The sequence below is a fragment of the Rhodamnia argentea genome, chromosome 7 (genome assembly GCF_020921035.1).
Source record: "Rhodamnia argentea isolate NSW1041297 chromosome 7, ASM2092103v1, whole genome shotgun sequence".
NCBI classification, from domain to species: Eukaryota; Viridiplantae; Streptophyta; class Magnoliopsida; order Myrtales; family Myrtaceae; genus Rhodamnia; species Rhodamnia argentea.
In genome coordinates this window covers 25,965,070-25,976,609 of record NC_063156.1, presented here as the reverse complement: position 1 = coordinate 25,976,609, position 11,540 = coordinate 25,965,070, and the positions used below count along the sequence as shown (strand labels likewise).

The 11,540-nt window shown below is 43.1% G+C and overlaps 3 protein-coding genes and 1 pseudogene across 4 annotated transcripts; 3 read left to right on the top strand and 1 right to left on the bottom strand.

Moving 5' to 3' along the window:
* The first annotated feature begins 328 nt into the window (after nucleotides 1-328).
* On the top strand, nucleotides 329-2,303 carry LOC115742368 (annotated as a pseudogene).
* On the top strand, nucleotides 348-5,274 carry LOC115742369 (inositol polyphosphate multikinase beta-like). 2 transcript variants are annotated; one of them, XM_030676604.2, is made up of 2 exons: nucleotides 348-445; nucleotides 4,230-5,274. In XM_030676604.2, exon 2 carries the CDS (start codon nucleotides 4,268-4,270, stop codon nucleotides 5,138-5,140), a length of 873 nt encoding a protein of 290 aa, XP_030532464.2. In that variant the 5' UTR covers nucleotides 348-445; nucleotides 4,230-4,267; the 3' UTR covers nucleotides 5,141-5,274. The 2 variants fall into 2 exon arrangements, with proteins under 2 accessions (XP_030532464.2, XP_030532463.2); XM_030676603.2 differs by lacking the exon at nucleotides 348-445 and adding an exon at nucleotides 3,505-3,724.
* A 1,044-nt stretch (nucleotides 5,275-6,318) lies between these two features.
* Nucleotides 6,319-7,175, bottom strand: LOC115742373 (protein SEED AND ROOT HAIR PROTECTIVE PROTEIN-like). Its single transcript, XM_030676609.2, has 2 exons — nucleotides 6,884-7,175; nucleotides 6,319-6,681 (listed from the first exon to the last, which is right to left on the bottom strand). The coding sequence occupies exons 1-2, from the start codon at nucleotides 7,173-7,175 to the stop codon at nucleotides 6,374-6,376; spliced, it is 600 nt and encodes a 199-aa protein (XP_030532469.2). The 3' UTR covers nucleotides 6,319-6,373.
* A 605-nt stretch (nucleotides 7,176-7,780) lies between these two features.
* Nucleotides 7,781-10,132, top strand: LOC115742371 (60S ribosomal protein L19-1-like). The gene is made up of 5 exons (XM_030676607.2): nucleotides 7,781-7,957; nucleotides 8,893-9,015; nucleotides 9,248-9,561; nucleotides 9,771-9,823; nucleotides 9,904-10,132. The coding sequence occupies exons 1-5, from the start codon at nucleotides 7,846-7,848 to the stop codon at nucleotides 9,926-9,928; spliced, it is 627 nt and encodes a 208-aa protein (XP_030532467.1). The 5' UTR covers nucleotides 7,781-7,845; the 3' UTR covers nucleotides 9,929-10,132.
* The last annotated feature ends 1,408 nt before the right edge of the window (nucleotides 10,133-11,540 follow it).

Here is an 11,540-nt window from a genome sequence, read left to right as displayed (position 1 = left end):
TGCACTGGGAGGGGAAAAAAAGGAAAAACAAAAAGAAAGAAATAAAAGAAATAAATTATAATGATAAAAGACAAAAATAAAAGTCACTTCATGTCGTTCCTTGAAATAAAGTCTATTTTAAATACTTATTTAAAAAAATCAAAATAGTTCAGGCCCTTATTTGGGTCCCCGCCTCCCTCCCCCCCCCTCTCGGGGTCCTCACACATATATATATATATATATATATATATATATATATATGCCCCCGCATACATCGTCCGGGCCCTTCGACCACGACCTGTTTCCCCCCTATAAAAAGGGGATGGAGGTTGGGATCCGACAGCAGCATCTCGCTCTAACTCTCTCTCTCTCTTCTTCTGGGCCTTCAACGTCAGCGAGGACTTTTCACGTGCAAGAGCTTCGCCTCCGACCTGCAAAATTCGTCCCTGGCGTCGCCCACTCCGCGGTATGTGAATCTTGATTGCTGCAATTCCCTGAAATAGAGTCGATTGCTGTTTTCAGTGATTAGGTTTGTGAATCAATGGCAATGTGGTCAAATTCGGGTGCCGGTTGAGTTCGCAGAAAGAGGGATTGTCTGAAAGTGTACTTTTCTCCGAGGAAATCGTCGTTAATACTTGTTGACGGTGTCCAAAATGGCGTGGCCTTCGATTGATTTTGCAAAGTGCGAAGACGTATGGCTCGCCTTTCTGTTGGTTTAGTAGTTAAATTGTCGCCTCTGTTAGTTCTTCGGTCTACCTATAAAGCCCATGTTTTGTTGTTCTCTTTGCGCTTGCACATGAAATTTCAGTCAGAGATTCTGTTTTCTATCATTTTCGTTAATTGCTTGCAAGGAAAGGAAGCATCCTGCATAAAGTCATTCTTGGAGCAGTTACCCATTTATGTAGATTTACACTTAAAGTTCATTTGGCTGTGATCAATCAAGAGTGGGTTTGTTGCTTTGTACAGATAGAAGCTTGGAGAATTTTTTGCGCATCATTCTCACCATGTTCAAGGTCCCGGATCATCAAGTGGCTGGTCACCGAGCAGATGGCGGAGCACTGGGGCCGCTGGTGGATGATTTGGGCTGCTTCTATAAGCCTCTCCAGAGCGATCAGCGCGGAAACACAGAAGTAGCCTTTTACAAGTCATTGTGTTCCAATACCGAGATCCCAAGTGACATTCGCGAATTCTTTCCCGTATTTCACAGAACTCAGATTATAGAGGCGTCTGATGGATAGGGTCCTCAACCTCACATGGTTCTGGAGGATCTTGTTGCGGGTCGTGTGAACCCATCGGTCATGGACATCAAGATGGGATCCAGAACATGGTATCCCGAGGCCTCTGAGAAGTACACCCAGAAGTGCTTAGAGAGAGATCGAAAGAGCACGAGCGTTTCACTGGGGTTCAGGATTTCAGGGCTCAAGGCATATCAGAATAGCAAAGCCACGTTTTGGCAACCTGACAAGAAGGTTGTTGATAGCTTTAACGCAGACGATGTCAGGTCGGCTCTGAGGAAGTTCGTTTCTTCTAACTCGTCTTTGGGTTCGAATGCGGATCCGGATTGTTTGTATGCATCAACAGTCTACAGTCGCGGGGGTGGGATATTGGCACAATTGTCACGGCTGAAGCAATGGTTCGAGGTTCAGACAAATTATCACTTCTATTCTTGTTCGATCCTCATCTTTTATGATGGGGAGTCGGCTTTGGATGGCCATGCAGACCTGAAACTTAAACTGGTGGACCTTGCACATGTGGTGGCTGGCCGTGGCGTGATCGATCACAACTTCCTGGGTGGCCTCTGTTCTTTGATCAGGTTTATAGGTGACATTGTTGATGAAGATAACAAGCGTACAAAGTGCGAAGTGAAGCTCGCATAGGAAAAGGCCTACATGAGAGCAACACGGAAGCAGAACTTGATTGCGAGGCCTCCTAGTGGGAACTGGAGACTAATTGCATTCGTGCTCTGATTTGGGGTTCAGACTAGGTATAGTAACACTCTGAATAAGTCGTAGCTCATGCGGAGTCAACTTCTTATTAGTACACGTCTTCTATTAGTTATAATAAACTATAATATTAGTTATATGTAGGGCTATACGAACTTGACCCGTAGACCTTCTTGGTAAAACAAATCAAACTGATTATTATCAAAATGATTCGAACTGTTCCAAAGACCCAACATGCATTTTTTTTTTGCATTGGGCTCTTTCATTAACTGATCGATATATCGCTTAGCCCGCCATCTTTTTTCTTGCCAATAACGAGATGGCTCCATGTGCTCTGATTCATTATTATATTTCTCGATGGCCATGCTTGTCTACTGTCCTCTTGCTATCTCTCTGCCATGAAGCTCTCAAGTGTTCGCCGAGAGAGGTTTGAGTTTTAACCATGAGCGAGTCAGAGCATTCGAACTTCCAAGGCGCGAAGAGAGGAGAGATGAAGTGAAGAAGGAAGAAGGTGATGGTGATCGGCCATGGAGAATCGCTGGCTGTCTCCCCTCAGCGCTCTCATCCTGCATTGCGCGCGAACTCATTTGCCTGAGTCTAATAAATCTCGCAAATTATACACATTGGCAGGAAATTCACAAAAAAAAAAATTAAAAAGAAGAAAGCATAAAGTTATCTCATTAACCATAATCACGTGTAAGGCATTCAACGTCATGGAATTGGCGTTGGCCTTGGCGTGGAATTCTCGTCCAACATGATATGACTGATTTGAAAAAATAGTTTTTAAAAAAATATTCATTTATATCATTTCAAATAATTAATTAATAAAAATATTTTCATCTTTTGTAAAAATATTAAATATCAAATATTATCGATAGTAAAAATATTATCTATTAACTAATTATTTAAAGCTATATTTTTCAAACAATACCTTCAAAAGTATTCATTCTCGATGAAACAGACGGAACCATAATTTGCTAAATTCAATTCCATAAGTTTCCAGATTCCCTATATTTGCACATCGATATTTAATATTTGTGTATTAACACGATTTCACTCTAATCGGTAGTCCCGCCTTAATACTCGATAGACGCAATTATTTTCATTTGCATGTGAGATTCTTGAGAATCTTAATTTTAAATGGGCATTTGGGGAAAGAAATATCAGATATGGGGGAAAAAACTAATAAAAGTCGAAGAAAAATTACACTTCAAATTACGTTAAGAATTCCGAGGATATATATATAGATTTTGCCACTAATCTAGGGTGGGGCCCCGCATACATCGTACGGGCCCTTCGACCACGAACTGTGTCTTAAAATTTCAAGGTCACGAGCATGGAGATTGAACGAAGCCCAGCTCATCATCGAAGGGGCGGCTCTGAAAGCCCTAGGCCGAAGCGTTTCTCTCTTCTCTCTCTCTCTCGCCGCTCTCCATTTTCCCTTTCTTTCTTTCTTTCTTTTTTTCGAGATTCGATTTCCTGTTTGTCCAATGGACATTCCTCCTTTTTGTTTTTGGGTCAGATTCGACATACATCTGGCCGGTGATACTGATAGATAGGTTGTTCCTCTCCTCGGGAAAAAAGAATTTACAAGAAAAAGAAGGCGAAGTGCATGATGTCTCTGTGTGTAGCGACAAAGAGGTGCTACTCCTCCACGTGATAGGGCGGCACTAGCGGCGGCATCTCGCTCTAACTCTCTCTCTCTCTTCTCTTCTGGGCCCTCATCGTTGGCGACGACTTTTCACGTGCAAGAGCTTCGCCTCCGACCTGGAAAATTCGTCCCTGGCGTGGCCCACTCCGCGGTATGTGAATCTTGATTGCTGCAATTCCCTGAGATATAGTCGATTGTTGTTTTCAGCGATTAGGTTTGTGAATCAATGGCAATGTGGTCAAATTCGGGTGCCGATTGAGTTCGCAGAAAGAGGGATTGTCTGAAACTGAAAGTGTACTTTTCTCCGAGGAAATCGTCGTTAATACTTGTTGACGGTGTCCAAAATGCCGTGGCCTTCGATTGTTTTTGTAAAGTGCGAAGACTTATGGCTCGCCTTTCTATTGGTTTAGTAGTTAAATTGTCGCCTCTGTTAGTTCTTCGGTCTACCTATAAAGCCCATGTTTTGTTGTTCTCTTTGCGCTTGCACATGAAATTTCAGTCAGATTCTGTTTTCTATTATTTTCGTTAATTGCCTGCAAGGAAAGGAAGCATCCTGCATAAAGTCATTCTTGGAGCAGTTACCCATTTATGTAGATTTACACTTAGAAGTTCATTTGGCTGTGATCAATCAAGAGTGGGTTTGTTGCTTTGTACAGATAGAAGCTTGAAGAATTTTTCGCGCATCATTCACACCATGTTCAAGGTCCCGGATCATCAAGTGGCCGGTCACCGAGCAGATGGCGGAACACTGGGGCCGCTGGTGGATGATTTGGGCCGCTTCTATAAGCCTCTCCAGAGCGATCAGCGTGGAGACACAGAAGTGGCCTTTTACAACTCATTGTGTTCCAATACCGAGATCCCAAGTGACATTCGCGAATTGTTTCCCGTGTTTCACGGAACTCAGATTATAGAGGCGTCTGATGGATCGGGTCCTCAACCTCACATGGTTCTGGAGGATCTCGTCGCGGGTCGTGTGAACCCATCTGTCATGGACATCAAGATGGGATCCAGAACATGGTATCCCGAGGCCTCTGAGAAGTACATCCAGAAGTGCTTAGAGAAAGATCGAAAGGGCACAAGCGTTTCACTGGGGTTCAGGATTTCGGGGCTCAAGGCATATCAGAGTAGCAAAGCCGCGTTTTGGCAACCTGTCAAGAAGGTTGTTGATAGCTTTAACGCGGACGATGTCAGGTTGGCTCTGAGGAAGTTCGTTTCTTCTAACTTGTCTTTGGGTTCAAATGCGGATCCGGATTGTTTGTATGCATCAACAGTCTACAGTCACGGGGGTGGGATATTGGCACAATTGTCACGGCTGAAGCAATGGTTCGAGGTTCAGACAAATTATCACTTCTATTCTTGTTCGATCCTCATCTTTTATGACGGGGAGTCGGCTTTGGATGGCTGTGCAGACCCAAAACTTAAACTGGTGGACTTTGCACATGTGGTGGATGGCCACGGCGTGATCGATCACAACTTCCTGGGTGGCCTCTGTTCTTTGATCAAGTTTATAGGTGACATTGTTGATGAAGATAACAAGTGTACAAAGTGCGAAGTGAAGCTCGCATAGGAAAAGGCCTATATAAGAGCAACACAGAAGCAGAACTTGATTGCGAGGCCTCCCAGTGGGAACTGGAGACTAATTGCATTCGTGCTCTGATTTGGGGTTCAGACTAGGTATAATAACACTCTGAATTAGTCGTAGCTCATGCGGAGTCGACTTCTCATCGGTACGCGTCTTCTATTAGTTATAATAAACTGTAATATTAGTTATATGCAGGGCTATACAGACTCGAACCATAGACCTTCTCGGTAAAACAGATCAAACTGATTATTATCAAAATGATTCAAACTATTCCAAAGACCCAACATGCATTTTTTTTTTTTTTTGGCATTGGGCTCTTTCATTAACTGATCGAAATATTAGTTAGCCTGCCATCTTTTTTCTTGCCAATAACGAGATGGCTCCATGTGCTCTGATTCATTATTATATTTCTCAATGGCCATGCTTGTCTGCTGTCCTTGTTTGGCTGGAATCTGCTGGTGATTCATCTCTCCTTTGAGCCGCACCTCCTTGTAATTTGCATGAGACCATTTGTTTGCCAACATGCTTATTGTTTCGGCCAACTAGAATGCTTAATGTTTGTTTTTTGCTGCACTTGTTGCCTGCAAAATGTTCTGCTCAGCGCGTTAGATTGGAACTGATCGCGTTGACTCGAGCATCCCGTATGTCCATGGCTGTGCAGAGTGCTTGATTCCATCCATATGAAGGTAATGTTCTCGTGAATTGCCAGTTAAGACTATGGATTTGGTAATAGTCAGATATGGATTTATATTATTTCTGGCACAGAACTAGCAGACAGAAAAACGCATGAACCCCTCTGAGTTTTCTTTGTTTTGCTAGCCGTTTGGCCACTCATCTAACGTTTTTTTGGTACTCACGATCTACTTCAGTCCACTCCGCACGAGCCGTTAGATCATGGTCCCACATAAAGTGAGCTAATATGGGTCGGAATCCGACCCTGCAATACTTGTTTATTATCTTATTAAGTAAGAGAACCACTCAATAGTTTCATCTGGCCTCTTTGGTTGAACAGTTGTTAAGTGATTGAAGCGACGGGCAGTACTCTTCTGGTCACATGCCAGTATCGAATCTTAAGCTATTGGCAAAGAGCCAGAAGCCCTAATCACACTAATCAACTTCAATTAGACCACAACCTCAGAAAAATAGTAGCCTCGTTTCTCCATAATCCACCCCATTATCAGCTCTCAGATTCCCCTGTTAAGAATGGAGTCTTCGTCATCACGAGGTATAGACAAAAGGCCCCACGGAGAACCATTCCATTCTCTTGTTGCTCGGGAGGTGACGGGATGAAAGAAGAGCGCCGGTGACCCCCCTGTTCACATCCGTTGGGACTTTGCAGGTCTCTGAGGGAGAGGACTCCAGGAAAGCCTTGCATTGTGTGAGCTTCCAGTTATCTTCGACCTCCGATGGTGACAAGGTTGCCAAAAAATAGCCATTTGCATCGGTCAGCCTGCTCACGATGCAGAATGGAGCGGTTTCGTACCCTCGCCCATCCACGGCCAAACACGTCACCCTCGCCCGAGCACCTGGAATCATGTTATTGTATTCAATCTCTGTTCGCCTTTTTGGAAAAGCAGTTGTCACGTGTATTGTGACTTACCCGTGATTTTATTTATTACCATATATGGAATTTAACTCATTAGCTAATGGAAGACAAGTGAGCTCAAACAGACAATGACTGCAGAAGATCAGACACCGGCATGGAGAGAACATGAACTCATTAGGTACCTCGGAGCGGGATGAGCCTCGAGCCCGATCTACAGTAGATGACTCCTTGAATCCCGATGTTTGTGGAGAGGAAGCTTCGGTCTCCACGTAGTTTCGGCTTCTCGAGGCCAAACCCGGATCCATAAGCATCGATATCGGCGGCGGCAAAAACAACTGCAAACAGGGGCAAGAGAAGCAGCAAACAATTGGCGAGACAGGTGTGAGCAAGAAGAGCCATTCCCGTTTGAAACGGAGTTTGGATTCTAAGGCCGGCAAACTCTCTCTGCACATTATATGTATCGGAAGCGTCCATTTATAGTGCCTAAACAGATCGCATTGGGAATGCTTTACATGTCTGCACGTTGGTGTGGGGATCTTGGTGGGAGGCAACATTCGAATATTAATCAGCGATGATTGTTATTCGCTGTCGAAATAATTAATCTTTTCACATACAAAAAAAAAAAAGGGATTAGCATCACTGGGAATCCTAAATTGATGTCTATTTAACGTCAACTTCAAACTAATTTTTGGCTCACCAAAAATATCAAACTAGTATAATCCGTATCACATTTACCCTAGATTAATTTTTAGTGCAATAAAAAATGTTTGAATCGGTACACTTGTGCCACATTTTGCCCTCAAGTTGGATATACCGATTTGAAATTTTTTGTGGGGCAAAAAATTAAAGTAGATATTACAGGAGCGAATCATATTGAGGTTTTTTGTAGCACTTATCAAATCCAATAAGAAAAAGGCGATTCTGTCTTATTTTTCAGTATTGCAACCTCAGTAAATCAAAGGTCGTGAGTGTAAAATACAATGAAAGGCTACACGAAGCCCAGCCCATCAACAGAAGAAGCTCTGGAAAAACCCTAGGCCGAAGCTGTGGTATATAACACTCCACCTTTGTTGCTTTCTATTTCCTCTTCTGCTTTTCCCAAGCATCGACCAGCGAGAGAGAGAGAGAGAGAGGTGAGAGGGAGATGGTCTCGCTGAAGCTTCAGAAGCGGCTCGCCGCCAGCGTTCTCAAGTGCGGCAGAGGCAAGGTCTGGCTTGATCCCAATGAAGTCAACGAAATCTCTATGGCCAACTCCCGTAAGTCGTGACGATTCCCTCTCCCTCTCCCTCTCTCTTCGTTTTGATTTTCCTGCTGTAAGTTCGGGTCGTCTATTTGCCCTGCGTGTCGTGTCTCCTCGATGTCGGTTCGGAGCTGCTTTGTCGGACTTTCTGTCGTCTCGGCAGCAAATGATCGGTAGGGGAAAAAAAAGAGATTTCAACGACGGTTTTGAGTATTTGTGTTGATTGGGTGAGCTTCGGTACTTGGAGGTCAAGTTTCTGGTGCTGTTAGTATGGGGGATGAGGATGTGAAGACGTTTCTTGGATGGTCGCTATGTGAATTCGCCTGTGGTGGTTGCTTTCTTGTGTGGCATTCGATTTCTTGTGCTTTTTTGCTTAGTGTGTTTTGCTGAGACGGGTGAGCAGTTGGTCCTCTGTTGTTGTTGATGTGAAGAATTGGTGTTGTGTGTCTGAGAATTTATCAATAAGCATTTGTTTGGTTTCCGCATATGGCCTTCGATTCTGTTTGGGTCGTAGGAAGGGAAGGAACATATGGAGGACTTGCAATTGTTGTTTTTCTTTTCAGCCTCATTTGGAGGGGCTGAGTGGAATCTTGGCTGGAATAAAGACTCTGTACGTTTGGTTCTGTCAATTGAGCATGCTTGTTGGGTTGCTATTGACTTCGTTTCCTTTATCTGGCTTCGCATCGCAATCAAAATGATCAACATGTCAACTGTGCCTCGCTTGTTATTTGAGTTCTTCTAGTTGACTCTGCATAGAGTAGAACACGCAATTTAGAACTGTTGATCTGGTTTCACGGGTAATATCTCTAGTGCTGCAACTCGCTTGTTTCGCTATCGAAGCAGTAGCACTTCCTACGAGCACTGGTTGCATTCTTCTTATCAGGCGGAGGTGGCTCTGTAGTTAAATTTCTCTTGCCTTATCAATTGATAACAATTTGGATGTTGACTCAGGCCAGAACATCAGGAAGCTGGTTAAAGATGGTTTCATTATCAGGAAGCCCACAAAGATCCACTCTCGGTCTAGGGCCCGGCGCATGAAGGAGGCCAAGAGAAAGGGCCGTCACTCAGGATATGGTAAGTTTCCTCTGAGCTGAGAGATCTTCTGTAATTGGAGCTTCAGTACAGTATGAGCTCAGTATGTTTATTTTTTCATTTCAAGTGGGCACAACTCTGTACTGAAAGGAAGAGCTTTTTTCCGTTGTATTAGGTGTCTGTTGTATTTTTTCATCTCTATGATGTAGCCATTCCTTTTGGGAAGCTAGTGAAACCCTAGGAGGCTGTGAGTAGTAATTCAACCTGATTTCAGGTAAGCGCAAAGGTACGAGGGAGGCAAGGCTGCCCACAAAGATATTGTGGATGAGGAGGATGCGCGTCCTTAGGCGTTTGCTCCGCAAATATAGGGAATCAAAGAAGATTGACAAGCACATGTACCATGACATGTACATGAGGGTGAAGGGTAATGTATTCAAGAACAAGCGTGTGCTGATGGAGAGCATTCACAAGTCTAAAGCAGAGAAGGCCAGAGAAAAGACATTGTCTGACCAATTCGAGGCCAAGAGGGCAAAGAACAAGGCAAGCAGGGAAAGGAAATTTGCTAGGAGGGAGGCGCGTTTGGCCCAGGTGAGTCTTATTACCAGCTAGACAATAAAAAATGACTAGATGAGGTAATAAATTAAGCAGGATTTTGGAGGTTCGTTGAGTCAAAAATTAATCTTGTGTTTGAGGAGCCAAATGAAGTAAAACAAGCTGTGAGAAAAGATGAATGAAAATGTATTTATGTATAATAGTTGGATTCTAAATTGATTCCCTTCCATGTCTCAATTGACCAGGGACCTGGTGAAAATCCAGCAGCAGCACCACCAGCTACAGCACCTGCAGCCGAGTAAGTATATTCAACAAAATGGGCAGATTTCTCTTTATCCACAGTTGGATTTATCTGATAGAATTTCATTTGTCTTTCAGGGTACAAAAGAAGGCAAAGAAGTGAAACCGTTATGAAGAACACTGAAGAGTACACAAATTTTGGTGTTCCTTGTGTCTTTAGTAACTATGTTAGATTAATTTTGCCTACTTGTTTCTGTTTGTTCTGGAACTTACTGTTTCATGTGGTAGAAAGACGGAGTCTGATGATTTTCAAAGTTCTATTTAGATCCTTGTCTTTCCAATTATTACCGTGGATTTCATTCTTTTAGTATTGCACTTAATTCGAATACTCGGGTGTGGCTGTTTTTCCCTGATTCATCCGTACTCATTTCGTTAGATTCATCTATGCGCTTTTTCCATTTGTATGTATGAAGTTTTTCTCTGAAAAAGAAAAGAGGGAATGGCAGCATTGGAAGCGGGTAACGCCCATCCATGGTCGATGCGGCAGGGTACATCACCGGTAGCAGGTACATTTGTTGTGATAGTGTAGAGTTTTGTATGCCCTGGTTTGTGTACTCGAATGACCAGGGTTGAAAATGGTGGCGATTCGCGGTCTTCTATGACCATGTGGGGGGTTTATCTTGCGTCGGATTAAACTATTAAAGCAAGTTGATATTGTTTGGAATGGTTCAGCTGAAATGCTTTTATTTTGCTTGAAACAGGCAATAGAGTATCCCTCCTTTAGCCAAAATGACGTCACATGAACAGCAAGCATTGTGTTAATCTTGTCTATCAAGAAAATTGACCCGAAAACATGGTAAAAAAGATGATGTTTTGAATTAAGTCCCTCTTTTTCAACAAAAAATAATAATAATAATCCTCTTCTGCAGTAGAGGACGTGAAATTCTTCGTTGGACTCTATAACATGTCCCTGGCACAGTTCGCCAGCCTTCGGTCCTCAGTTCCCATTCGCTGTTCGCCATCCATCGGTCTGAACCGAGGTTCAGCAGTTGTTAAAACTTAAAAAATTTATATTATCAAACGAATTTTTGTTTCGAAAACAGGAATTTTGCATTGTTGTGAAACGCGTATTTTTGCAAAAAAAATTCATCTAGAGAGTAGAAATAAAAATTTTCGTTTCTGTCTAAAATTAGAACCTGAGGAAAGAATGGTTATTATTCGCGCAGTACCGTCTCCCTTAATCTTTGGCCTAGAAACTAGTTTTGAGTAGGGTCGCATGAACAAAGGTTGTCCCAATCTCAAATGCTTTCTTGAACAAGGGAAAGCTACCGGCAGATATCAAGTCGTGTTAATCTAGATTTTATACCCATTGCCTGCGAAGAAAACTCGAGATCAGATACATATTTTGGCCAGAAAATGGAGAGCTCCTCTAATCAAGCTCCCATGGCATGTAAATCTGAGTGAGAGGTTCTTGTGAAAAGCTTTTGAGATATCATTTGCAAAAATAAGGCTAGTAATTCCGAGAGCTGCTCGAGCCGCCTTCGATACTGTGGATGTTCTTTTCCTCAGCCAGAGCGGATCTCTTCGGCATAGTCCTCGGGCAGGTGCAAATAAGCAAAATCAATTCGGACGGCGCCCCAGATCCCCGTCCAGAAGGAGAAAGGAAAACAACAGCGAGTCTGATAACAATTATTGCTACTAAAGTACTAATAAAGTTGCAGAAGGGAAGTGATTTGATAATTGATTTTGCTAAGAACTACTCTTAAAGCACATGT